The sequence below is a fragment of the Chiloscyllium punctatum genome, chromosome 41 (genome assembly GCF_047496795.1).
Source record: "Chiloscyllium punctatum isolate Juve2018m chromosome 41, sChiPun1.3, whole genome shotgun sequence".
Lineage (NCBI taxonomy): Eukaryota > Metazoa > Chordata > Chondrichthyes > Orectolobiformes > Hemiscylliidae > Chiloscyllium > Chiloscyllium punctatum.
In genome coordinates, this window is record NC_092779.1 from 46,889,853 (window position 1) to 46,917,489 (window position 27,637).

General features: G+C 40.1%; 1 protein-coding gene across 8 annotated transcripts in view; it reads left to right on the forward strand.

Annotated features, from left to right (window-relative positions):
• The window catches only part of LOC140465031 (F-actin-uncapping protein LRRC16A-like), a 470,304-nt gene that overhangs the window by 234,371 nt on the left and 208,296 nt on the right, over positions 1–27,637 (forward strand). For all 8 annotated transcript variants that reach the window (XM_072560843.1, XM_072560842.1, XM_072560840.1 and 5 more), the window contains exons 12-14: positions 2,302–2,388; positions 9,956–10,059; positions 25,987–26,064. In XM_072560843.1, coding sequence (XP_072416944.1) covers positions 2,302–2,388; positions 9,956–10,059; positions 25,987–26,064 — 269 coding nt within the window. The remainder of the gene's footprint in view (positions 1–2,301; positions 2,389–9,955; positions 10,060–25,986; positions 26,065–27,637) is intronic.

Genomic DNA, 27,637 nt, shown 5'->3' on the forward strand with positions numbered 1-27,637 from the left:
GTTGCTGCACGGGTGGATAGAGTGGTCAAGAAGGCATATGGTATGCTTGCCTTGATTAGAAGGGGTGTTGAGTATAAGAGCTGGCAAATCATGTTAAAATGGTACAGGACGTTGGTTCGGCCGCATTTAGAATACTGTGTCCAGTTCTGGTCACCACATTACCAAAGGGATGTGGATGCTTTGGAGAGGATGCAGAGAAGGTTTACGAGGATGTTGCCTGGTATGGAAGGTGCTAGCTATGAAGAGAGGTTGAGTAGGTTAGGTTTATTTTCATTAGAAAAAAGGAGATTGAGGGGAGGACCTGATTGAGGTTTACAAAATCATGAAGGGTATAGATAGGGTGGATAGAGACAAGCTTTTTCCCAGGGTGAAGGATTCCATAACAAGAGGTCATGCTTTCAAGGTGAGAGGTGGAAAGTTTGAAAGGGATACACGTGGCAAGTACTACACACACAGGGTGGTGGGCATCTGGCACGCGTCGCCAGCAGAGGTGGTAGATGCAGGTACAGTAGATTTATTTAAGATGTGTCTGGACAGATGCGTGTGTGTGTGGGGATCAGAGGGATACAGATGCTTAGGAATTGACTCGACAGATTTAGACAGTACATTTGGATTGGCTCAGGCTTGGACGGCCGAAGGGCCTGTTCCCTGGGCTGTAAATTTTCTTCTTTGTTCTTTGTATAAATCCTGCTAAGATTTGCTTTCCCAAAATGGAGCACCTCACATTTATCTGAATTAAACTCCATCTGCCACTTCTCGGTCCATTGGCCGATCTGATCAAAATCCAGTTGGAATCTGAGGTAACCTTCTTTTCTGTCCACTACACCTCCAAATTTAGTGTCATCTGCAAACTGACTAACTGTACCTCTTATGCTCGCATCCAAATCACTTATATAAATGATAAAAAGTAGGACTAGCTTGGGTTGGGATATCTGGTCGGCATGGACAGGTTGGACCGAAGGGTCTGTTTCCATGCTGTACATCTCTATGACTCTATAAGTAGAGGATCCTGCACCGATGCTTGTGGCACTCCACTGGTCACAGGCCTTCAGTCTGTAAAACAACCCTCCACCACTTCCCACTGTCTTCTACCTTTTGAGCCAGTTCTGTATCCAAATGGCTAGTTCTCCCTATATTCCATGAGATCTAACCTTGCTAACCAGTCTCCCATGGGAAACCTTGTCAAACGTCTTACTGCAGTCCATATAGATCACATCTACTGCTCTGCCCTCATCAATCGTCTTTGTTACTTCCTCAAAAAACTCAATCAAGTTTGTGAGACATGATTTCCCACGCACAAAGCCATGTTGACTATCCCTAATCAGTCCTTGCCTTTCCAAATACATGTACATTCTATCCCTCAGGATTCCCTCCAACAACTTGCCCACCACCGAGGTCAGGCTCACCGGTCTATAGTTCCCTGGCTTGTCCTTACCACCCTTCTTAAACAGTGGCACCATGTTGCCAACCTCCAGTCTTCTGGCACCTCACCTGTGACTATCAATGATACAAATATCTCAACAAGAGGCCCAGTAATCACTTCGCTAGCTTCCCACAGAGTTCTAGGGTACACCTGATCAGGGGCTGGGGACTTATCCATTGTCATGCATTTCAAGACATCCAGCACTTCCTCCTCTGTAATATGGACATTTTGCAAGGTGTTACCATCTATTTCGCTACTTTCTACATCTTTCATATCCTTTTCCACAGTAAATACTGATGCAAAGTACTCCTTTAGTATCTCCCCCATTTTCTGCGGCTCCTCCCAAAGTTTGCCTTGCTGATCTTTAAGGGGCCCTAGTTTCTCCCTAGTTACCCTTTTGTCCTTAATGTATTTGTAAAATGATTCAGGATAATCCAAGATGGCGGACAGGAAAAAATTCTGGCTGTAACAGCTGCTCCTTTATTGAGGTATTTTAGGTGTTGGAGGTGATTTCCTCGAATTCCAGGAGCGACAATTACTGTTTTATATGATGTTGCATTGTTTTGAAACTTTGGGGAAAAAAAGTCAAAACAACAGCAGTTTTAAAGGGGAGAAGAACAGACAAAGGAAACATATGGTGAGGACAGTGCTAGAGAGAGAGAGAAAGAAACTGATACAGCAGTGAACCTGCACAGTTATTGTTTTTGTTTGAATTCATGTGATGTATCAATAAAAATTGTCTTTGTATGAGTTAGACACCTTGGTTAGTTTCTACCTATCATTATTGCCCAGGGAGTTGAGAAAATTTAACTGGAATAAAACTTTGCTTGAGTTATGTATTTGTTTCATTGTAATAATGAATACCTCTTGTTTTACAGGCATGTCTTCTCTGAGCAACCAATTTGCCAAAATTCCAAAGGGATTGAAGCATTTAAATATGTCTAAAACCTCTTTGTCACCTAAAGGTACAGTAATTTTATTTACCAGTTCATTTCATTGAGGTCATAAAGGGAAGGTCATGTTAAGGATCTGACTGCAACTGAATTGACTATCAAGAGAAGTGTAGAGGGTGCTGCTGATTTGCTATTGACATCCACTATTATAATGTCAAAGTAAAACCCATGAAGGCCATTGGGCTCATTGTGTGTATAAATGTTTGAGAGAACAGCATAAAACTAAACCCTGCTATCTGCCTGATATCTTCCACTATTTCAAGTGTTTATCCTCTTTTCATTCAGAAAGTACAATTGTGTCTGCCTCATCTATTTAATGTGATACATAGTTCACGGTGCAACAATTGTCCGTAAAGCCAAATTCAAAGTCATCTTCTAGTCTCTACAGAATAGTGGATTCCAAATCTGCATAGCATCTCACTAAATTTGTGCAGCAAAGTATTAATGCTCTTTCTGTATCTGGGATATCAAAACAGCACACACTCATCTAATTATAGCTTAACTGTTGCTTTGTATGCATTTACCTTTGCATGCATTTGTAGTCTCTGCCTTATTTATAAAGTGCCAAGGACCTTATTTTGTAACCTGATCTATTTGCATTTATACTTTCAATGGCCTGTGCATCTTCCCTCTATGTTTGTATCCCTTCATATGCATCAATATTCCTTTTGACTGTGTGCCCTAATTCTTGTTTTTACTCCTAAATATTGTTAAATTGCAATAACTTTGTTACATGGATCATGTGTCAGTTTGGCTAACTAATGTCATTTATTTGCCAGAGACTACTCTGTTTTGAATTGTTTTTTGTCTTTTTACAAAATACTGTCATTTCATTCTGTAGTGAGTGTTTCCTGCTTCTACCGAAAATGGAGTTTTCAGTCAAACTGATATTTGTGGATTTATGGCTTCTTGTAAGTGTGTACCTGAATCTCTCCATTCAGGAGTGACATAGAATCTAACTGTTACAATCCAAGAGCACTTTCTTGGTTTAAAGTCTTAGTTTTTTCATTCTTGGAATGTCGATGAAACTGGCAAGACCACTTTTATTGTCCATTCCTGTTTGCCTTGAAAAAGAATGAATGTTATTGACCTGTTGAATCCTTGCAGTGATATTGTTTTTATAATAATGATGGAATTTGATCCAGGTACAATTACTGAATAGCAATATATGTTCAAGTCAGGATATTGTGATATGTTAAGAAGAGCTTGCAAAATGTGATGCTCCCATGCGGTTGTTGCTCTTGCCTTTTATTACATAAGGCATTTGGCTGAAAAGATTAACTGTGGACCATTTTATACATCCCCACTCACTGACATTGAAGTGAACGGCAGTCAGTCTGCTTCAGTTTGCACTTTCAGACTAGAGTCTAATGGTGTAGCGTAGACTATTCTCTAGGAAATAACATTACTTAAATCGCAATGTAGTTATTTAGTCTGACTCTACTGTAACCTTTTATTTTACGATTATGGAATAAAATGTTATTACTCAAAAATGTACCTCTTCCATTGAACCTTTCACGTGGTCATTCTTCACTATTTTTTATGAGTCTGCCTTAGACTAGTACCAGAAGAGGGATTTATGGCAGCTTTCTACCTAAGAACTTTGTACATGTTTAAGATGAACATCTAGCAAAGTTCTACCTTACAACAAGATGTGAGCTATAGACATCTCTTAAAAGCTTTCACAGACCTGGATCCAGGTGCAATTGCTGAAATAAATTTGGTGAGTTGCTGCAGTGAATGTACTGCATCATATTGTAGATATCAGTGAGGCCACTTTTGGAATACTGTGTTCAATTCTAGTCTCCCTGCTTTAGTAAAGATATTGTGAAACTTGAAAGGTTTCAGAAACAATCTACAAGGATGTTGCCAGGATTGGAAGGTTTGAGCCATAAAAGAGGCTGAATAGGCTGGGGCTTTTATTTTTACTGGAGTGTCAGAGGCTGAGGGGTGTCCTTAGAGAGGTTTATAAAATCATGAGGAGCATGAATAGGGTAAATAGACAACGTCTTTTCCCCAAGGTAGGGCATGCCAAAAATAGAGGGCATAGGTTTAAGGGGAATGATTTAAAAGGGGCCAGATGAACAACGTTTTCACACGGGGGGGGGGGGGGGGGGGGGCACATGTATGGAATGAACTGCCAGAGGAAGAAGTGAGTGCTGGTACAATTGCAACATTTAAAAGGCATCTAGATGGTATATGAATAGGAAGGGCTGTTGGCCAAATGCTGATAAATAAGACTAGATCAATTTAGGATATCTTGTCGCCATGAACAGATTGGATGAAAGGGTTGGTTTTCATGCTCCATGACTGAGTATTGGTCAGTTGAATGGATATTGTGTTTGGTGGTGGGCACCGAACGTAGATTTTTCTGTAGCGGATGAATATAGTTTACAACCAATTAAGGATTTTTGAATTGTTCATATTGAGGGCTTCCAATCTTCACCTCCTTGTCTCTGTTCTTTTCAAATTTTTTAGCTCATCCAAACTCCTAACACACATCAGGTCCTGCTCACATATCCCCTCTTTACTTGTCGACCTAGATCTCAGTACCATAGGTTTCCAATTCTTATCTTTGTATTTAAACCTTTCCATCTTGACGATGCTGCGCCTTTAACAAGATTATGTTGTCCTTGTTTTGTTTTCAAGAGGGGTCATAAAGACAGAGGTTCAGATATGACTAGAAATATCTACTTCAAACAATGGAAGAGGAGTGGCCAGTTCTCCCAGTTTAGGTTTTTTTTCTAGTTTGGTCTGTTTTAGCAGGGAGTCAGAAAACTGCTGGTAGCAGAGAAGCAGCTACAGTGAAAAGAGGTTCTGTGCTTCAACAGTGGTCTTGCCTAAACTTTCTGTCTGAAAACTCTTCTACCTGTGTGAACCTGTGTTCGAATTTACCTTTTGCCAAGGGGTGTGTTTATGGGATGTTGCAGGGATTGGAACAGCTTCATTAAGTTGCGATTTTGTGTCAGTTGAGTTTTCCAATAAGTTAAGTTATTCTAAATTCTGTTGTTTGTGTTTCATCCATAGTGTTTAAATGAATTCGGTTTTGTTTTAAAGCTGAGTGGTTTGATCAGCTGCATCACTCCTGGATATCCACTATACATCTGCCTTTACAAAAAATAAGAAGTTAGGGTCTAGCCTATCTTTAAAATGTTTTGAGGGGTCTGGCCTGGTCCATAATATCATGATCTTGCCCTTTCCTACAATCCTTTCATATTGTGTTTCTCCAACTTTTTCCTTAAATGAGAGATAATGCTTCAGTCATTAAGGTCCAATAATCTGAAATTCTCTCCGAGTTTCCTCTTCTATTCCCCTCCTCCTTTTCCCTTCATCCACTTAAAGGCTGTCCTTAAAACCCACCACTTGAACAACATTTATTCACTCCTCTTTATGTTTCTGTAAGCATATCTTTGTGAGGTGCTTTTGGATCTGGTTCTATGTTAAAGATGCTAGTGTTCACACCACCTTTTAATAACTGTGCTTCCAGCTGCCTTGGTGCAATGCTCTAAGATTCCCCACATTACCAGCACAAAATCTCATGTCTCCTCAACTCTGTTTCCTTCTCTAAGACTCAGTTCTTTGACTAGGCTTGTAGTCAGTCATTATTGGATTTTCTTCTTTGATTTGGTCACCAATTTTTTTTTCTCTCATGCAATTCTGAGGTAGCTTGGAAAGTTATTGGAGAGCAGATTCATAGTTCCTTAAAATGGAATTGCAGGTAGATAGGATAGTGAAGAAGGCATTTGGTATGCTTTCCTTTATTGATCAGAGCATGGAGTTGGGAGGTCATGTTGCGGCTGTACAGGACGTTGGTTCGGCCACTTTGGGAATAATATGTACAATTCTGGTCTCTCTCCTACTGGAAGGATTTTCTGAAACTTGAAAGAGTTCAGAAAAGATTTACAAGCATGTTGTCAGTATTGGAGGGTTTGAGCTACAGGGAGAGCTGAATAAACTGGAGCTGTTTTCCCTGGAGCGTCGGAGGTGAGGGGTGACCTTGTAGAGGTTTATAAAATCATGAAGGGCAAGTAGATAAGGTTTTTCCTTGGGGTGCAGGAGTCCAGAACTGGAGGCCAGATTTAGAGTGAGAGGGAAAAGATTTAAAAGGCACCCAAGGGGCAACGTTTTCATGCAGAGTGTGGTGTTTATGGAGTGAGCTAGCAGAGGAAGTAGTGGAGGCTGGTACAATTACAACACTTTAAAAGGTAACAGCCCAAATGGAACTCGTTTTTCCTCAAACAAGTCCAGGCCACTTATTTTTTGAACAAAAACAACATAGCTGGCATCTGTGTAGTACATTTCATGTAGAGTCAGAGTATTAGAGTCATAGAGATGTATAGCATGGATGGGTATATGAATAGGAAGGGTTTCGAGGGATATGGGCCAAGTGCTGGAAAATGGGACTAGATTAGGTTGGGATATCTGGTTGGCATGGGCAAGTTGGACCGAAGGGTCTGTTTCCATGCTATACATCTCTATGACTCTAATACTCTGACTCTACATGAAATGTACTACACAGATGCCAGCTATTTTGTTTTTGTTAAAAAAATAAGTGGCCTGGACTTGGTTGAGGAAAAACGAGTTCCATTTGGGCTGTTATCTCAACTTAACATGTATTGTCATTCATATTAAATCCAACTCCATTAGCTTGGGAGCGTTTTTCCTTCTTGGTAATTCAGAGGTATTGAAGGATTAATTTCATGAATAGCACTCCAGTGAAGGCTAAGAAGGAATATATTGCAGTGGAAAATGCCCACTTTAAATGATACTTGAAGGCACAATAATATGTTTGGAAATGATTCTGCATTAAGAGACAGATAACTTTTAATGTATTGTTAGAAAAACAGAGTTGAGAGTGTGTTGCTGGGAAAGCATCCAAGGAACACACTCTTGAATCTGATCTCCAGAATCTGCAGTCCTCACGTTTTCCCTGTTAGAAAAACAGATTCAGTATGTCTGTTTCAAATTCGATTCTACCTTTAATTTTTAAAGTTGAGATTAGAATTCCCAAAGTATTGAGAATTTCTGTAAAACATTTTGCATGTTGATCAACTTCAAGATGACACCGTATAAACTGAATCTTCAAAACAACTACTGTCTATCTCAGTGTATTTGAAACACCCACATCATTAGTTCAGGGAGTGTGTTCAACAAGAAGTGATTAGATAATAATGGAATTCCTGCCAAGCAATTACTAATAATAAACTAGACTGTATGTTTGGGATTTTGTTTTTGGCTTTCTTTTTAAAGTTGTTTTCATACTACACTGAATCCTATTTCAGTAGCCTTGACTCTCAGTTATGGGGCTGCAGTTCAGAAGTTAAGTTGTTGGTTTTGCAGTCAGGCAGATCATGTCGTCTTGGCCTCTGAATTTACACAAGTTTACATATTGATTAAAACCTATGGAGAAGAACCCAGCACCATGTGCATCATATAAGAGCTGTTTGTGGAAACAAAGAATAAAGGCAAAATTCAGACTAGTCAAAGCATGACATAATCTGAGTGACTTCACCAAGCTCTTGAAGGAGAACATTGATATAGGAGTTAAGAACAATGAGTGTTGTGTACTGAACACTAACAGCTTCCAATTGTTATGCTGGAGTGTTTACTCTGCAGACATTGCAGCTCTGAGATCATGGGGAATAGTACATATTTATTTTATCAAAGCCAATACAAAATACTACATTAAATTAGGATGCTGCATCATTTAACTAGTGCATAAATATGATGTGCATTGAAATATTGGGAAATTGTTTATGCCTCTTACACTGGCATGTAAAGATTTTAGAAATTTTATATAAGTAAATATGTGGTACTTGCTTTAAATTCTTGGGTGGTGAACCACTTCACTGATTACTTTGAGTTTTTATGATTTTGGTTGAAGTGTCTGAAATTTGTGCAAAAATCTTTATACCTTTTTATGTATGATTACTAACGATTTATATGAGAATTGGAATTTATAATTACGTAGCAACTTTATAATGTAAACCGGTCCCAAAGTGCTAGAAACTAAGCAATGCAAGTAGATCATGTGTGATTAAATTATGAGGGTATTAAAATAATTTCAGAATTTGCCTCCTTGCCCCATTCTTAGTTGAGGTCCGTAGTTATCAAGCGAGACTGGCAAAGAATGAAGACGTGACAATCAAGGAGCACTTCAGATATACTGAATATGAGTTTGAACTTGGAATAGAAACATTGACATTGTCAAGCACTTATCAATCAAACATGCTGATGTTGGTCTCTGGGGTCATCTCTGCAGCCAAGAAAAGTCCCATGATACTGTCAAAATTAGATTTGAATGAAAGTATGAAGCATATATTTAAATCATGAAAAATTTAATCTTGAAATGTTTCCTTCTCGAGCAATAATTTGATAATGGTTTGATTCAAATTGCATTACGTTGGTTGTGACAAAGTTAATTCAAGCACTATACATTTAATGCTGAAAGGTTGCATGCTCAAAAGTTTAACTTGTAAATGTTTGATCATGTGTGATTAAATTATGACGGTGTAAAGATAATTTCAGAATTTGCTGCCTTGCCCCATTCCCAGTTGAGGCCCTTAGTTATCAATTAGTGACCACTCAAGGGCCTTATCCTGCTTGGGTTGTAATTCTTTCCATTCCACATGTGATGAGAATGTATGTGCCTATCCGACTGGTAAACAAGTCCAGTCAGGCTTGTGGGGTAGTGGGTTTAGTTCTTCTTCAATAATCTGTGCATAATTAGCATTGGAATATCCTTTCGTGTCACATGTTCTCAAGTACAGATGTACAGAAGTATAGTGAAAAGTTTTACAATGTTGCCTCATATGGTACATCTTAAGTACAAGTACCTGGAGTCAAATCTTAGATACAAAAGAAGAATAAAAAAGAAAAATAGTTACATTACTATACGGAAATAAGACTTTGTTAAAATAATAGTCACAAGTTACAAATAAATATTACATTGCAGTAGCTAAGTGCAGAGGCTTCCACATGTGGTCTGGCTGCCTGCGCCAAACCCAGTCAACCCCTGCTCCACTCCAAGCCTCTAGTCCACTCAGCACTGGCTGTCAGCTGCTTCAAGGTAAGTTTTTCTCCAGGACTGCTTCCCCTCGCTGGCCTTTGGGTGAGACTGCTTCCCCTCGCTGGCCTCAGCCCAGGACTGCTTCCCCTCACCTGGCGTCCACCCGGGACTGCTTCCCCTGTCTGGCCTCCGGCTGAGACTACTTCCCTAATGAAACCCCAAGAGCCACGTTCTGCCCTTTGTTCCCTTCACAAAATGACCATTGCCCCATAAAACACTCCCCAGCAGCAGTAGTAAACCATCCTGGGAGTCCAGGAGTGCTGTATGAGCAAAAGCCACAGCCTCTGATTAGGCAGCAGTTCTCAGTGGCTGGAACCTCTTGTCCCAGATCTGTGTTATAGTAGAAAACCCTACAGTGGTAGTCAGCTGCTTAATTGCCATAAAGCCCTGTGGTTCCCTCCTTATTCTACCCTAGTTGTGGACTTTAGTCTAGATGAAAAGTTCTAGGTATCTGGCATCTGACAAAATATTTGCTTAACTGTTTACTTTCTGTACTCTGCATCATTATAGGAGTGAACAGCCTTGCCCAATCATTGAATGCCAACCAACAAATTCCTAACTCGCTCACACATCTTGATCTCTCAGGGAACTTCCTCCGAGGAGATGACCTATCGGTATGTTGGTTTTTAAAAAATTCTCTGGGTATTTGACAAAGCCAGGAATTGTTGCCCACTGTTAATTGACTTTGAGAAAATGGTAGCAGGTGATCTTCTTAAACCATTGCAATCTTTGTTGTGAAGGTACTTCTACAATCGATGTCGTGGCACAACATTGAGGGCTAAAGGGCCTGGACTGCGCTGTAATGTTCAATGTAATATTGCTAGCTAGGAAATTCCAGGAAGGATTGTCGGTGTAAATCAGAGTGCTGAAAGGTTAGAGAATATGAAGATGATCATCTCGTCAGGCAGTACAGTCTATTCTTCCAGATCCTGACTGTTGCGGAGGATGAGAAGCTGACTTTGTTTTCTCTTATTAGCTATATCGTGGTAATTTCTTCAGTGTCATGTGTTGATTTAAGACATTGATTTAATATATTGTCTGTTTTTACCACTATTATGCAATATATTCCTGTGTTGTGTACCTTAATTGAAATAAAATGGTGTTGGGAAGTGCATATACATTTAACACATGCATCATTATGTGCAATGCTGATGAGCTGCAGGATCTTCTTTTAACACCTTGCCTTAAGGATACTAAAGTGACAAGACTTTCTATAGCTGTGTGAGACTGCAATGGAGTTGTGATGTAATAATTTAATTAAACAATGATTAAAATATTCCTGTAACACCAGAAATGCCCAGGGAACACATTAATTTAATATGTAATGTATAAAATTTGATTTCTTCCACAAGTGTAGCCAAGCATCGAGGATGTACCTTTTATATTATGGGATAGTTTAAAGGTTATTTAAAATGTCAGTGTTTCAGCAATCATTTGAGAGCTGCAAATGGAAGCTGCAAATGCACTCATGTAAAACTTTGCATGTGACCAGTTGCGACATTGCTTATTTGTTGCTTAGATGGATTTCCTAAATGTGTTGAAGTTAACTGTTGTCATGAGGATTGCAAGATTTATTGATTTTATTTTTTAAACAATTTGTTCTCATTTGATATCTTTGAAAACTGTGCATTGGAATTTCACACTGGAATAAGAGCATTTGGCCCCTTGAATCTGTTCTGTTATTTGATATAGTCATGGCAAAATTATGATTGCGGCCTTAACCCATTTCCCTTGATATCCCTTATAATCTCTGACTCCGTCTTTAGTCAGAAATCTATCAGAAAATAATTCCACAGAGGCTGGTATCTCAACACCAAGTCAGTCTTTATTTACATGTGCATCCCACTTGACACTCTTCCAGTTTCCTCGGAGCCAGCTCTGCGTGAACAGCTCTGTTACTCCTGTTTATATCTGTCAGCCAGGGCTCCCTGGTTGGACAAGATAAACAGCCCCAATTGGGGAGCTCATACTCTGAGGTCCACCTGACTGACCTTGTTACCATCACTACACAATCTGTTTTTAAAATATTCAAAGATTATGCCTCCACTCTATTTTCCCTCCAAAATTTTCCAGCTGCTGCATGGGCCTCCAAGATCTGTACACAGCAGTGATTTTCTAAACCAGCTGTCAATATGTGGCACTGACCCACCTACTGGCCATGCAGGTTAGAGGGAACATTGCCATAACTTCCATAGATTCGCCAGTCACTGAGAGGAAAATAACCTCGTCTCTGTCTTATGTGGGCAATCCCTTATTTTTAAACTCTGTCTTCTAATTCTTGTTTCTCGTATCAGGAAAATCATCTTTCAGCAAGTCCCCTCTGGAACTTTGTTTCAATATAATCACTTCTGACAAACACAGGCTTAACCTGTCCAATCATTCCTCATTCCAGGAATGCTTCAAAAACTAATGCTCAGATTGAAGTAAGAAAATTAATGTGCACTGGCTCAGAGGAGTTGTTAAAAGTATGGTTAGAAATTCAAATTTTGAAAAAGATTTTGGGGAATGATGCAGTGGGGAGTAATGTTTATGAAGAATGCTCATCCTCCACTACACTTCTAGTTAGTTCAGTCTGTAACTACTCGCTACGTGAGAAAAAAAATTCTCGCCTTTCATTTACTTCTTTTGGAATATCTTTTAAAACAGTTCTGTGGTTATTGATCCTTTTTTTAATGGGAACAGTTTCTCCCTCTCTCCTCTAACCAGGCCTCTCGTAATTTTGGAAATTTCTATCAAATCTCCTCTTAGTCATGTTCTCTCACAAGAGAACGGTACCAACTTCCCCAATCTTTCTTCTTAACAGGGAATAATTCCATGAATATCATCTGCATTCCCTCCATTACATCCTTTCTATGACATGCGTTCTAGAAATGTACACAGTGCTCCAGCTGAGGACCAACCAATGTCTTATATAAGTTCTTCATAATTAACCAGCTCTTGCACTCTGTGCCATTGTTAATGAAGCTAGATAGTGTATGGTTTATTAACAGTTGTCGGTATCTGTCCTGCCATGTTTAATGACTTGTATATGCACACATATAATCTCAGTACACGGTAATCGCTCATTTTAGTTTAAACATTGGCCTCCAGTACTATTCTGGTAAATCAACACTCATGAGGTCAGTATCTCGTTCCAAAGGCATGATGCTGAACATTACTGCATGTATGGGTTGACCATCCCCAATTTTAATTGTCCAACCAACAGTGGGCAAATCGGCCAGGCCCAAAGCTCATTAAATCTCTCCATTGACTCTATGTACCTTCAATATGCTTTTAAACCTGACTGTTGTGATGGTCATTTTCCCCATTATCCCGTTAGATTCTTCCTTTTCAGGTCTCTGCCTGAACTGAGGTATGTTGCAGAGGGCTGCAAGCCTCCACTATAGGTAGAACAAGGAAGTAGGTGCTGAATCCATGCTAACTGGTATAGGAATCCAACCCACTGCTGTTGGTTCTGTCTGAGCCACTTTGGCCATCCAACCAATCTTCCCCTCAATGAAAAAGTTGTTGTCCTTTGGGACTGTAAGCCAATTCCTGCATGTGCAGGTCTCTGGCTGAGGGTGGAAGCACTATCGAAAGCACCTGTGTGTGGGTCTCTGGGCACGTATTGGGATGTGGGTGTGGAGCTGTGGGCAAGGCAAAGTGCAGGAGCTCTGGATGAGGGTTGCTTGTTTCAATGTGGAAGAGCTGTATAGATGTACACGTGTGAGTATCTGTGGTGGTTAATGTTCAGTGCTACACCGAAGACTCTGGCCAGGATCCCTGACATTGGAAGATGTTAGAATTCAAGGTGCATCTTTGTGACTGTCAGGATTTTCCCCTAATTTGATAGGTTCTATGATGGGATAGCAATCTGAATATTTCATTGTTTGATTGTGTTTAGTTTTTGAAGAGGGAAGAATTTGCATTTAGGTGTCACTGTTTCACCACAAGCTCAGCAGCATTGTATTCCAGAATAAATGGATAGAATGTGCTTTGTGGTGGTTTATCATGACCTAGGAAGAATTCATTATATTCTACCAGTCTCTTGAATAGATAAGATGGATGCTTAATGTCTCATCCTAGAGAGTCCTCCAAAAGCACTCCTTCAGTACTCTCCCCTCCCTACAGAGCAGTGCTTCTGCAGTATTGACACTGCTTCAGCGCTCACCCCCCAAACTGACCCATAATAGAGTGGCGCCCACTCAGTACTCACCCTTCAACAGTACATCTCAGTATGGCAGTTCTTCAGTCCTGACCCTCTGGCAGTGCAGCACTTCTTTAGAGTACTGAACCTCTGCTGCAGCACTTAAATGCGCATAATGTTCAGGTGTCTGTCAGTGTGGCGTTTGCACATTCTCCCTCTGTCTGTTTGAGTTTCCTCCAGTGCTCCAGAATATTCTGTGCATGTGCCGCTCCCTCCACTTCACCTGATAAAGGATCAGTGCACTGAAAGCTTGTGATTTTAAATAAACCTGTTGGACTCTGTCCTGGGTGTCATGTGACGTCTGACTTTATCCACCCGAGTCCAACATCAGCATCTCCACATCATGGTATTTGTTGGTCAGCATAGGCATGGTGGGCTGAAGGGCCTGTTTCTGTGTTATGCGATATATGTCTGAAATGCAAAGATTACATGGCTTGAGAATTCTTTGGATGAGCAAGATGGGGATAAAGCACAACAAGCTAGCATTAGAAAAAACAGAAGTTAAAGTCTGGCATACACAGCTAGAGGGGATGCAAGAGCAGCTCCGTAAGGCAATAAAATAATTTGCAAACATTTGCTGAGAAAGTGTGCTCGGGCAGTAAGTGAACATAGCCACCACCTATATTTTGATTGATATTAGGCCAGCTGAATAAAATGAAGCTTTAATCCTTGAGACATCATTAGCAAAACATTGGAAAAGCTAAGGTTAATTTGGATTAATGGGTTGGATTTTGGTCTCCCATTGGAGTGGGAATGAGATCAAGAATCCTAAAAGTTTGAACTTCTTGACAAATGAATCCTCTGCCTCTTCTGATCGTGCTGTATGTTTGTATGGCTTGAAGGCCTTTGACTGTGGCGCCACTAGCACCTCTTCTGGGTCGGATCTTTGATTGAGAACCCTATATGAAAGTGTTTTCATTCGCTATCTCTTTTTTTTTTGGTTCTCTCCTCCCTCTCACTCCCTCTATCTGTCTCTCTCTCTGTCCATTTGTCTTCCCCCCCCCCCCCACCTCTTTTTCACACTCATTCTCACTCCCGCTCGCTCGCTCTCTCTCTCTCTCTCTCATGCTCTCACTCACACACCACGTACATTTTTCTGTTCTGGTATGGGTTTATGATTGTGATGTAGAGGATAAAAGCTCCAACAATTTCAACTAGATGCTGTGTTTCAATAAACTGCAGCTTTCAGTCATAGGATTCTGTCATGAATGGTAACTCGACATTGCATTATCATAAATCACTATAATGTGGAAGCAAGCCATTCAGCCCATCAAGTCCACACTGACCCTCCATAGAGCATTCCACCCAGACCCATTCCATCCGTGTAACCCTGCATTTCCCATGGCTAATCCACCCAGTCTACCCATCCCTGCATACTATGGGCAATTTAGCATGGCCAATCTACCTAACTAATTTGCCCATTAACAAATAATGTTCGAGTGTTGAAAATCACCCTTAAGTTGGTGAAAAATGCTTTTATGATTCAAAACTAAAGAAAACTTTTGTTTTAGGATAACAGGGGTAAGACTTTGAAGTGGATTAAATGCCCAGAGTTCTTTTAAAAAGAATTCCAACAGCTGTCACTTAGAGGAGACAAAAGCAGGCACCTGCTCATGGGCTACTTTGATTTGGCAGGACATCTGCTGTAGTTTATCTTTTTAAAAGAAGGACATTCTCTCTTTTGCGATTTTCTGTTTTGTTTTCCCCAAGTTTGTTTTAACATCTGAGCCAATTGTGAATGTTTGAAAAAATTATAACCACTTATCACAGCAGGTGGCTGTGTTTATACTTAAATTGATCATTTTAAGATTTTATTTTAAGGATTGTCTGCGTTTGATGTAGTACAACAATAAGTTGTTGTAGAGTCGTAGCGACATACTGCATGGAAACAGACCCTTCAGTTCAACCAGTCCATGGTAACCATGTTCCCAAATTAAACCAATCTCACCTTTCTACGCTTGGCCCATATCCCTGCAAACCCTTTCCTATTCATGAACTTACCAAATGTCTTTTTAATGATGTATCTGCACTCACCACCTCCTCTGGCAGTTCATTCTACACACGAACCACGCTCTGTGTTTAAAAAGCAAGTTGTCCCTCGTGTCCTTTTTAAATCTTTCTCCTCCCATTTTAAAAATATGCCCTCTAATTTTGAACTTCCTCCAACCATATGGAAAAGCCCCATGTCATTCACCTTATCTATGCTTATCCCCTCCAGAACATTTGGCTGAAACTGCCTTCCCGGAGTCACGCTCCTGAGGCACACCATGAGATGCTGAACACAGAGGTAACCACATGGCACAAACAATCATTTTCCAAGATGAAAGTTTGTCACCAACATCTCATACCCAACACTGCTGCAGAAATTCTAGCTATCCTATTGGGCCAGGTTTTTCATGTTTTGGGGTAAACCGAATTCTGGCCCTATTCTGGTTTCTGAAATGCTAAATCCTCCCAGAAACACCACTCCTGTTGTATGTTGCCTCAGAGAGGAGGTTGTGACAGACTGAGTTTCAGAAGAGGTAATGCAATATGGGGAAGAGTGAGGATGTAGACGTGGACTGATTCAGAAGGCCCAACTTTGTTCTTGGGGATAATATCTCAACTTTCTATTATCATTGCTATTTACATTTCAACATCACTCTATACCTGCTCGACATCTCCCTCACAACTCCTACCACCCTTCATCACTTTCAATACCTACTGTGCCCCTTACACTCCCCCTGACACCTTCATTGATCCCCATGTTATCAGTCATAGCCATTCAGCCAGTTTGGGAAGGGCTCAGAATGTTAGTGAAGTGGATATTCAAACACACTTCTAACAACCTATTAGTGCTGTCATTTTAATGCACTTCACTCATTGAACAATCATGTTTTCAGGGGAGACAGTGGACTGAAATGGTCCACTGGCCTCTGTTTTCAGTGACCCTTTTATTCATTCATAGATTGTGGGATTCACTGGTTGGGCCAGTGTTTGTTGGCCATCTCTATCTCACCTTGACTAAGTGGTAGTGAACTGCCTTCTTGAACCACTGCAGTTCATTCACAGTGCTGCTGGGGAGAGAGTGCGAAGACATTGGGGAGAGAGTGCGGTGACACTGAAACAATATATTTCCAAGTCAGAATGGCAGGTGGCTTGGAAAGGGGACTTGTAGGTGGTGATCGCATGTATCTGCTGCCCTTGTCTTTCCAGATACTAGCAGTCATAGGTTTGGAAAGTGCTGCTGAAAGAGTCAAGATAAACCTCTGCAGTGCACTTTGTCGGTGGTATACTCTGCTGCTTGTATGCCTCTGAAAGCCTGTTTGTAACATGCCAATCAGATGGGCTACTTTATCCTGGATGGTGTCAAGCCTCTTGAGTATTGTTGCAGCTGCAATCATCCAGGCACATGGGAGGTGTTCCATCACTTGTGAATTTTGGTTGGTGGATAAGCTTTGGGAAGTCAGGAAGTGAGTTACTTGCTGCAGCATTTCTCATCTCTGACCTGCTCTTGTAGTAACAGTATTTGCAGGGATATTTCAGTTTCTGGTCAATGGGAAGTCCCAAGATGTTGATAGTAAAATTTTGTGTTGGCTAGTCTTGCCAATTCTGACACACTTCCAAACAGTCAGTCTGTATAGATCACGGCTATCAGTGACTATGTCCCATTTGTCAGTGTGAATGTCTGTGCCCTCCTTATTTTGCTTGCAGGTACCCTTTTAACAGAGCTATGGATGTCCAGAAAATGATAACCAAGTGGCCAGTTCACCATTCAAAAGGTCCATTGATTGACTGTCATCATCCATCTGATGAATGTGCTCATGCCTGTAGACGTTGTTGGCTTAGCAATTTGTGGCACTAATGGAGTTAGTGTTCTTCAGGACCTAGACTTGTTCACTTTGCCCTGCCAAGATGTTGATAGTGGAATTGTGTGGATATGTCAGACAGCGAATGTGGAAACTGTTCAGAATTTTCTCCTACTTAGTATAAATTATCCTGACCTCATAACTGTAACAAGGTTGGACTACTATTGTTCCACTCTCTCTCTCTTGATTCTTGGGCCTAACAGCTGCAGCCTTTGCAATGTGTGTGTTGATTTCAGCATTAAGTAACTGATGATTATGCAGTTTAGATATATCAAGGTACCAATACCTTCTGATGTCACATTGTCAATGCTGACAGATGATATTACATCCTAAACCATGATATTTATTGTCTTGAGGGTCAAACCACAAACTCTTTTACAAGCATTAGCCTGTCCACTTGTAGATGCAGGTATTCTGTTGTTTGGAATGTTAGTGTGGTATCATCAGCAAGGACCAACACTGACAAAAACTTGGTGCAATTTTGATCTCAGACTAGCAAGACAGAACAGCTTCCTGTCAGCTCTGGAGTGGAAGTTGATGACCTGAAGGCATTTTACAGCAGCAATGAGAAAAAAAAATGAATATTGGTGTCAGAACACAATCCTGATTAATCCTACTATGAATCTCAAATGTTCTAGTATTGCGTTGTCACAGCTGATCCTTCCTGAGATGTTGCAATGTGAAGAGGAGATTAGATTGCACAACTCCAGTAGACTACCAATTTTTAAGAACTTTTTAAATAGACCATCTCAGTACACTTGGTTGAATACCTAGTTGAGATCAATAAAGACAATGTACTAGGGATCCTCTTTGTTCATGGCATTTCCCTTGTGGCTGCTGATCTGAGCAAGCATGTCAATTGTAGATTTTCCAGTTCTGAAAAGGGTAGGTTGTGAATGTTTGGGAAAATTTTGAGTGCAATTAGTTTTGTGGGTGTTAAATTGTAGAAACATCTGGTTCACAAAGACCTATGTCAGACACAATCATAGATGGTTGTGGTGAGTTCCAGATAAATAGCATTAATATGCACAGGGAAATAACACCATGATTAAGTCGGAGAGTATTCATGCCAAGTTATAATGTAGAAAACAGATCATCAGAAGATATTGGCGGCGCAGACTCAGTTATTCTACAAGGTTCTGTACATGACTGTAAATAGCTTCAGTAATAAAACAAATGAGTTAGATTTATAACTTCAGTTGAAAGACTGTGACAATTGGACACCATCACAGTCTTCAGAAAGGGTTAAGAAATTAGGAAGGTACATATGTGTGTTGTGATGGAGTTGATGGGGAATAACAGACTCATTAAAAGAAGAAATTACTTAAGTCTAAAGAAAGAATTTTAGTCATAAAAATTGTATAGTAGAACAATATGGGAAGAAGTTATCTTTTTCTTGAATTCTGTGCCCAAGTGTAGGATTTTGGTGTTTGATCACCAAACCACAGTAAAGAGCTATCATTTCTATTGTGTGTAGGAAGCAGTACTGAATTACCTAACCTGGAACTGTGATCGAACCCCATGTTCTTGGTAGTAATCTGATTGTTGCACTACCTGTCTACCCAACTAAGCATACCGTCATCCAAGGGAAGAGACGAGGAGCATCAAAGGATGTCAGGCGGATAGATGGTACATACATCCCTACTGATAATATTGAAGATTTAAGTATAACATCCAATGAAGTACATTGTAATATAGATTAGTTCTATTGGGAGATTGTAATTTACACATAGATTGAGAGGAGCAGACCACCTCAAATGGAAAAGTCAATTTTTAGAAAGTGTTCACGCCGGTTTTTTTTAAACCAACAAAAGAACAAACTGTTCTAGGCTTAATGATAATTAGTGAACCAAAATAAGTTAATAATTTGACAGTGAGCATATTGCAAAGTGTAATCATGATATGATTGAATTTGCTATTAGATTTGGGAGGAACAAAGGTGAGTCCCAAACCAAGATGTTAAATTTAAATAAAATAAATTCCAAAGGGATGAGAAACAATTGACCACAGTAAACTGGTTTGAACTATTAGGGGATAACCCTACGCACAAACCATGGGAAGTACTTCGAGGTTTTTTGAGCAGGCATTAACGCAAATTAGCGTTCGCTTTGGTGGAGTGTTTATTCAAACACCTCAAAAGCACAGGTTGAACTCCCATTCCAGGGGTTTAAGAATAGAACTTGAGACTGATACCGTGGTGCAATGTGAAGAGTTTATTGCACTGTAGGAGGTGCAATCTTTAGGGTGAGATGCTAAACCTATCTACCATCTGCCTGTTTGGGTGTATGTATTTTGAAAAAGATTAGAGGAGTTAGCAACAGTGTCCAGGCCAATGTTCGTCCCTCTCTGATTTAAATGTTTGCTATTCTAACATTGCTGTTCCATTCATAAAATGTTTACAATATACAAATATTCGTCTATGATGCTGACACAACCAAAGCAGAAGCAGAAAGAGGAAATTTAACAAACTGAGAGCAAAGGAAGCACCACAGGGAGGTGGAAGCGTGACCCTGTAGTCAATGTCACTGAAAAGCAATCTGGGAAAAGTGCCTTCAGTTGGTAACAGTGATGGTGACAGGTAAAAGTGGCAAAATCATAAATTACTGGAAAACAAAATCAGGTCTGATGGTGTCAGTGCAGAGAAAGCAGAGTTAACATTTCAGGTCAAGTGACCCTTGCAATTTTTTCCAGCAATTTCTGATTTTGTTTCTGATTTCCAATATCCGGATTTTTGGGTTTCTGGAATGAGTGGCCTTCAGTCAGTTGTTGTTGGAAAAAATTCAATAAAAGAAGAGTATCTCGATTCATTGGCCCTTTTTGGAAGGATTTGAAGGCAGAAAGAACAAGGTGTGATGCAAGTGAGCCAGGTTCGGGGACCCAGAGGATGGGAGTGAAGGAGTGTCACCCTCTAGTTTTCCAACATGTTTGGTGTTCTCTCATCTTGTTTATCTGAGAGTGAAAGCTGTTGGATAGATCAAATAAGTTACCATGGCACTGTCTTATAGGAAACCATTCAAGTCAGTGGTGCCAAAGGAATGTAGTGGAAGTAGGGAACAGCTAGGGTCTCCTGCCTCTAGGCATGGGTTTCAGTCCCACTTGCTCCAGAGGTGTATTGTAACAGGTCGATTAGAAAATACCTACTTAAGTACTAACTTCACATCTAAAGGAGGGGAGAGGGGTGAAAAAGAAAGGTGAAAATCAGTAAAGCAAAGCCAAGGACTCTTGTGACACTGTGATAGTGTCTCTGTCTCTGGGCCAAGAGGCCTGGCTTCAAGTCCCACCTTCTTTAGAGGTGTGTAATAACATTTTAAAAAGAAGAGCAGATCCAAAGAGCTCTTGTGGCACAGTTGTAGTAACATCTCAACAGGTTGATGAGAAAACAGCTATGAAGCAAACTCTCGCTCCCTCTCCCTACAATTGATGTTTAGCATTGCGCTTAGTGGGCTTTGCATGTAAATATCTAATCGGCTGCAAGGGTGATTTACTGGAGTTGGCTAATTGTTAAAAACAAAAAGAAATTGTGGTAACGGGCAGAAACCATTTGGTTGCGTGTGGTAGCACTTCTAGGTATAGAAAGAAAATGGAAAAATAAAGCAGGCCTAAGGAAGGGCTCTTGTGGTACAGTGGTAGACTCTCCATCTCTGGGCGAGAGGGCCTGTGTTCTGTTCCATCTGCTCAGCTTTGTAGTGACATTTCCAAACAGGCCAATTGGAAAATATCTTGGAAGAAACCAATAATGAATGTAGTTTGTTCTGCTTCTGTTTTTTTGTGGTGGAGTGGCTATGTCTCAACTTCTGAGACAACAGAGGTAGATACTAACATCTCTAAGCACATTGAGTAAAAATATTAATTGATGTGGGGACTGGGGGATTCTTGTGGAGGTGAAAAGGTTTTAAAAAAAAAGCCCCAGGAGGGGTTCTCGTGTAATGGTATTGTCACTATCTGTGATCCAGGAGCCCCATGTTCCAAATCCCACCTACTCTAAAGATGTGTAATAAAATCTCCCAAACAGGTTGATTTTTTTTGTTTAGAAAAGTCCCATAATGCAGACCCAGCCACTTCCAACTCCATTTTGATTTAGTCCCTTCCCACTCTCCCTCACCTTTTTGCTATTTTGCATTGCCGTTGATGCAGTTTGTGTGCAAAGTATTCAATTGAAAATTCAGGTGATGTATTGCTGGTGGTCAATAGAAGGATCAAAAGAAAATGCATGATTTATTGATGGGGAAAAATATCATTCAGCTGTGTGATAGCACAGACTCAAGGGTTTTTGCAGAGCTGTATATCTTGGGCTGGGACTGGTCAATGAATGCCACAAGTCGTGGCTCTATTTTCATGTTCAACAATAAATTATGTCCCTTTCTAGTCAGGCTTCCTAAATTATTAGAATTCATAAGGAGGGAAAAATTAGAGTGTGTGTGTGTGTGTGTGTGTGAGAGAGAGAGAAAGATGATCAAAAATATAAAACAGATAGGAAGCATTTTTTAGATATTTCACAGTGAAAAATTAATTAAGTCAGTCTTGGCCCTATAGAATTTTTTTTCTAGAGAATTGGTAATGAGGATAAAGTAATGGCAGACAAATTGATCAGAGATTATGCATCAATAATGCAAGAAACAGCTGTCAATCAGGAATTGAAAACGAGGGAGAAACCCAAAAAAAAACTACAATTCCCAGGGAAATAGTGCTGAGTTAATTGTTGGAACTGTAAATTGACAAGTCTCTAGGACCTAATAGATTTCATCCTCTGGTCTTAAATAGAATATCGGTTGAGATAGTTGATACATTAGTTTTGATTTTTCAAAACTGGAGATTCTGGGAAGGTTCTTTTTAGATTGGATCAACAGGAATTACTATGGCCCGGACCCCAAACTGTAATTGTACAGACCCATAGAACAGTCCAAGTGGCTGAATGAAAGTGACTGAAGTTCAGGAGTTTGATAGCATATGGTACTCTTGACGAACTGTGCCAGGATCCCTTGACTGAAGGCTGTCTCCCTTAGCCTGACTGAGGACTACACCCCATTGACTTTGAGACATGGCCATTTGGTGAATTGTATGCAGTGTATTTGCTGTGAATACTGCTATCACATGCTGCCGGTGTGAGATTGTGATGGCATAATGCTATATAGAAACATGTCCACTCCTTTGAATGATCACTGCTGACAACTATGACAAGCTGCCTGACAGGAGTACTGAAAGCCTTTAGGCTCAAGCTGAGGGGGTAAGTGCAAAATGGAAAGCAGAGATGTTGTAAGCATCCATATAGACACAAAGTGAGCAAGGAGCCCTGAGCAGCTTGATTCTTACAATGTTTAAATTTACATTGTTTGCTTGTATTGGTAATGAAGTGTCAGCTGTGCCACCAGTATGTCCTGAGGCACAATCGTTTTTGGTTTTCTCATTGTACAGAGAAGGAAAACTCCTGGCTGGCAGCACTTGAACTGGTTCATGGCTGGGTTCTAAAATGGTGACGATGCTTGAAATCCCAGAATGTTCCTGTTAGTAGCGAGTGTGCTTTTGCCTCTGGCAGGAGGAGAAATAGGCTGAGAAGGGCACCATATAGAGGCACGATGAATAGCTAATCTGGTGAGCTGCAGAGAATAGCATAAGGACACTTATAGGGATATTACTGGAGAAAAGCTCTCTGTGAAACATTGCATAATTGCCATTTTGGTGATTCCTGGAGAATTCAACTGATAATGTTCAGACCTTATAATATCCTGCATCTTTGTCAAGTAGCTTTAAAAAGAATTAAAAGCAGAAATGTTGGAACACACTTATGTTGTTTCTGTGGAGAGGGAAACTGAATTAAGTTTTCAAATAAATTTTCATTCGTGTAGTTAGCATTAGTTTTAAAAGATCAATGTATGGCAGTCCTTATGAAGGTGAGGAACTTGACAATGTATAACTCAGTTCATCAGAAGTTGTAAAGATGATGAAAATAATTTTTGTATTATTTTTGATAAATCACCAATATGTCATATGTTTAGTGATTGAAAGTAGACAGTTCCATCCAAGACACAACTCAAGACTTAAATATGCTGACGGAATATTTAATACATAACTGGTTTTTGCTCTTTTTAGTCCAAATATTATTAGTTGCAAACCAGTGGTAATTGATAGGTGGCTGCTTATAGCAATAGTCATGTGGAACAGGCGGGTTTGGGATCTGGTAATAAATCAAACAAATAAATCAAATACCTGCATCCAGTGAATGATTTTATCTTGGGTATATGTTTGTATATTAGTTGTATTTGTGTACACAGACGCAGTTCAGATAACTGTGACTGAACCTATGATCCAGTACATTTTTCAAGGGATTTTAAATTGTAAATCCAATACAGATTACAAGCTGTAAGGCTATTATCAGAAACAATGATAGATGACACAAATCAGAGACCCTGTTGTGACATGTGTATAGCTAAATATATCAAGGAGCCTGTTTTTCAAGCCAGAGTTTAAAATTGAGTGTTAAGGCAAGAGAAATGACAATGTTTGATATTATGAGAATAAGTTTATACATACTGTAGATTTAGTCTCATTTAACAGTATTTATTTACTTGTTTTATTAAAATTCAAAATCAATCTGCAGTAATTAGAACCTGAGCCATAATCTGATATTGATTTATTAAGTATATTAAATCTGAGGAGTCAATGAAGAGTATGTTATCTTCAATTAGCCAAAACACAGAGAGAAGCATTCTCGTGAACCCTGAAGTTGCTCGATTCACCTAGAAGCTGAACAAGTAAAGGCACATTACTGGGCATAGACAGCAAGGATATTACAACTAGGAGTCATCTATAATGTTGGGGGAAAGCTGAATATAAGAGCTCAAACATGTTATGCATATTACCTGGAAATATTTTCAAGGGCAAACCAAAAGATTCAACTTGTGATTAATGATGGAAAATGACTAAAGTTGTGATTCTTTTGTGAAACTGTTGGCTCTACTTTATGGGTAATATGAACTGTTGAAGCAAGACTAGCCAATAATGTGTCAATCTTAGGTTGTTCCTTCACGCATATTTCTTACTGGTAGTTTTCATCTTTTACAGGTTATGATGATTGCTTTGAATGAATTCCTTTTAATTCCTTGTAGTTTACAAAATCATGAAGGGTATAGATAGGGTGGATAGAGACAAGCTTTTTCCCAGGGTGAAGGATTCCATAACAAGAGGTCACGCTTTCAAGGTGAGAGGTGGAAAGTTTAAAAGGGATACACGTGGCAAGTACTACACACAGAGGGTGGTGGGCATCTGGCACGCATCGCCAGCAGAGGTGGTAGAGGCAGGCACAGTAGATTCATTTAAGATGGGTCTGGACAGATGCATGTGTATGTGGGGATCAGAGGGATACAGATGCTTAGGAATTGACTTGACAGGTTTAGACAGTACATTTGGATCGGCTCAGGCTTGGAGGGCCAAGGGGCCTGTTATTGGGCTGTAGATTTTCTTTGTTCTTTGTTCTTTCTTTAAACTGTCGCTGAGTCTCCCTCAGATAAGATTTGTCTTTTTAAAATCAGAGTTGGAGTGAAATCAAAAAACAAAATGCTGCATATATTCAAGTCAGGTAGCATTGATGGAAAGGAGAGACATAGGAGAGATTGAATGACCCAAGAACCAGCTTTACAGAGTCAAGTGGATAGCTGCTGGCAAAAATAAGAAGCCGAGAGGTGCCGAGAGCAGCTTTGCTGTTCTCTGACAGCAAAACGTAATGAAACCAGAAGCATGCAAAATAGAAACCAGAGATTATGAACTCAAATTATCTGGCCATCTATATCTGTTGGTACAGTTGCTAGGTGGTCTTAGCTTAGCTGAGCCTCAAGATTTATTAATGGACCAGCCAATCAGTGGTCTGTTTACGGGTTGAAATTATGCATTGATTTTAATGATTGATATCCTTGCGGTGAAATTAAATTATTACTTTTTTGATCTGCTTTTTCATTGTATTCATTTGGACAAGAGTCGGAGGTGTGAAGTAGGGTAAAGCTTCTCTCATTGCAACTACAACCAGCCCCCTCTGGTATATATGTGGCTGTAAAAAACAGCAGTTTATTTCAAAGCTAATTTTTTATTAGGTGTTTTTTATGATTAATTCAAGATTTGCTGTTGTTTGTTGACTCATAAGTTCTGTGTCCATTATACCCACTCAGTAACTGGGCATGAATGATGCATAAGGCATGGAGTAAGGAAGGTGTATGGAAGGGACAAAGGAAAGGACAGAGAGTGAGGGAATGTGGAGGCCAAACAGCCTTTAATACAGTTGGACCAAGTCCTAGCAAACTGAGGCAAATCTTTATCACTAAGCACTTGCACTCTCCAGAGATATTGGGAATTGATTTCACCTCACACCTGCCTTCCCGAAATGTTTGTATTTTCCATGTCACTTCTCTCAGTATTCTGCATATTAATTAAAATTAAGCCATTACACTTCAAGGTCTGATCTCTTGAGTTATTGAAACCAAGTTGCAGTTTTGTTCAGTTTTATCTTCTTATTTTTACAGAATTTGTACAGTTTTCTGGCCCAGCCAAATGCTCTTACTCACCTTGATTTGTCGAACACAGACTGTGCGTTGGATATGGTATGTACTCAAGTAATACTCCAGTAATATTTTAATATGATAATGCCCATGATCAGGGGAAATTCTCTCACCCAGAGGGTTGTAGAGAACTGGAACACATTCTCTAAAATGGAGATAGAAATGGAAAACCTCATCACATTGAAGAAATACCTGGAATTGATCTTGATGTGCTGTAACCAGCAAAGCAGTGTTCAAGCAATGGGAAGTGAAATGAGACTACGTGCTTATTTGTTGGCTACTGCAGATATATTGTACTGAACACCTTTTCCTGTATTTATGCTGTGACTGTGAATGTCTATACCTTCAGCTTACTGACTGTATGGAATTGCTAATAAATAAGCAAGTGAAGAAAATTGAAAAATGGCTTTCAGAATGAGTTGCTGATTGGAAGTTTTGATTTTACCTGGACAAATATGGTCCAAAGGTCTGTGGACTTCCAACCAGCTCTCTCACTTCTCCTAAACCCCTCCCCACCATCCCCGCATAAGAAAAAGTTCACACAGACTGGAATAGGGGTTGAGGTGCGTTGGTTTGGATTGTATGAAATTGCATGTCATGATAAGTGTACACCATGTCTGTTGCCAGTTCACCTCCTATTTTGCCAGAGTGCATATCAGGCTCCATGCACACCGAATAGCTGAGTTGAGGCCATGAAGTGAACAATTCACAGCCCCCTTCTGTAACTGGTTATTTGCCAATGATGCATGGTGCCTAAACATTGTGGTAGGGACACCAGGTAAATCCTATACATAACACATGACCTTAGGATCCAGCCTCTATTACCCTTCCCTGCGTAGAAATAATACTGTACCAGGAATAGCCAACCTAGCAGTGATGCTGCTAGGACTGGGGAGCTGGTAGCTATCTAGTTAACCAGCAGTTCTTGGAGGTGCGACAGCCTCCCATATGGGGTGGAAGTCATGATCTGGGACAGGTAACAGCCTGATTACCATAAAATTTGGGCTTGGCTACTTGGCTACCTGGCCTGGTGGATATAGCCCTGGCACAACCTTCTTGTACAGACATAGAGCAATGCCATCTAAACATCCAAGTGTAGTTTTGGAAAAACATGTTCATTGTTTCAGGACTTTTGTCTGATTGCACTACTATAGCACTCTTTCGAAAACCTTATTACATTAATGGTGGTATCATTGCAAGTTGTTAATACATGAATATGAAACAACTAAACAATTGACATCACGTAATTTTCCAACAGCATCATGAATTTTACCAATGTACAGCTTTTCTTAATTTGTATACATTTTGCCCGTCCTTCCTTCCTCTCTCTCTCTCTCTCTCTCTCTCTCTCTCTCTCTCTCTCTCTCTCTCTCTCTCTCTCTCTCTCTCTCTCTCTCTCTCTCTCTCACCCCCTTCCTTTTTCTCTCCCTCCCTCCCTCCCTTCCTTCCTTCCTTTTTTCTTCTCCCTTCCTTCCTTCCTTTTTCTTTCTTTCTTTCTCTCTCTCTCTCTCTCTCTCACTCTCTCACACACACACACACACACACACACACACACACACACACACACACACACACACACACACACACACACACACACTCACTCTCCCCCACCCCG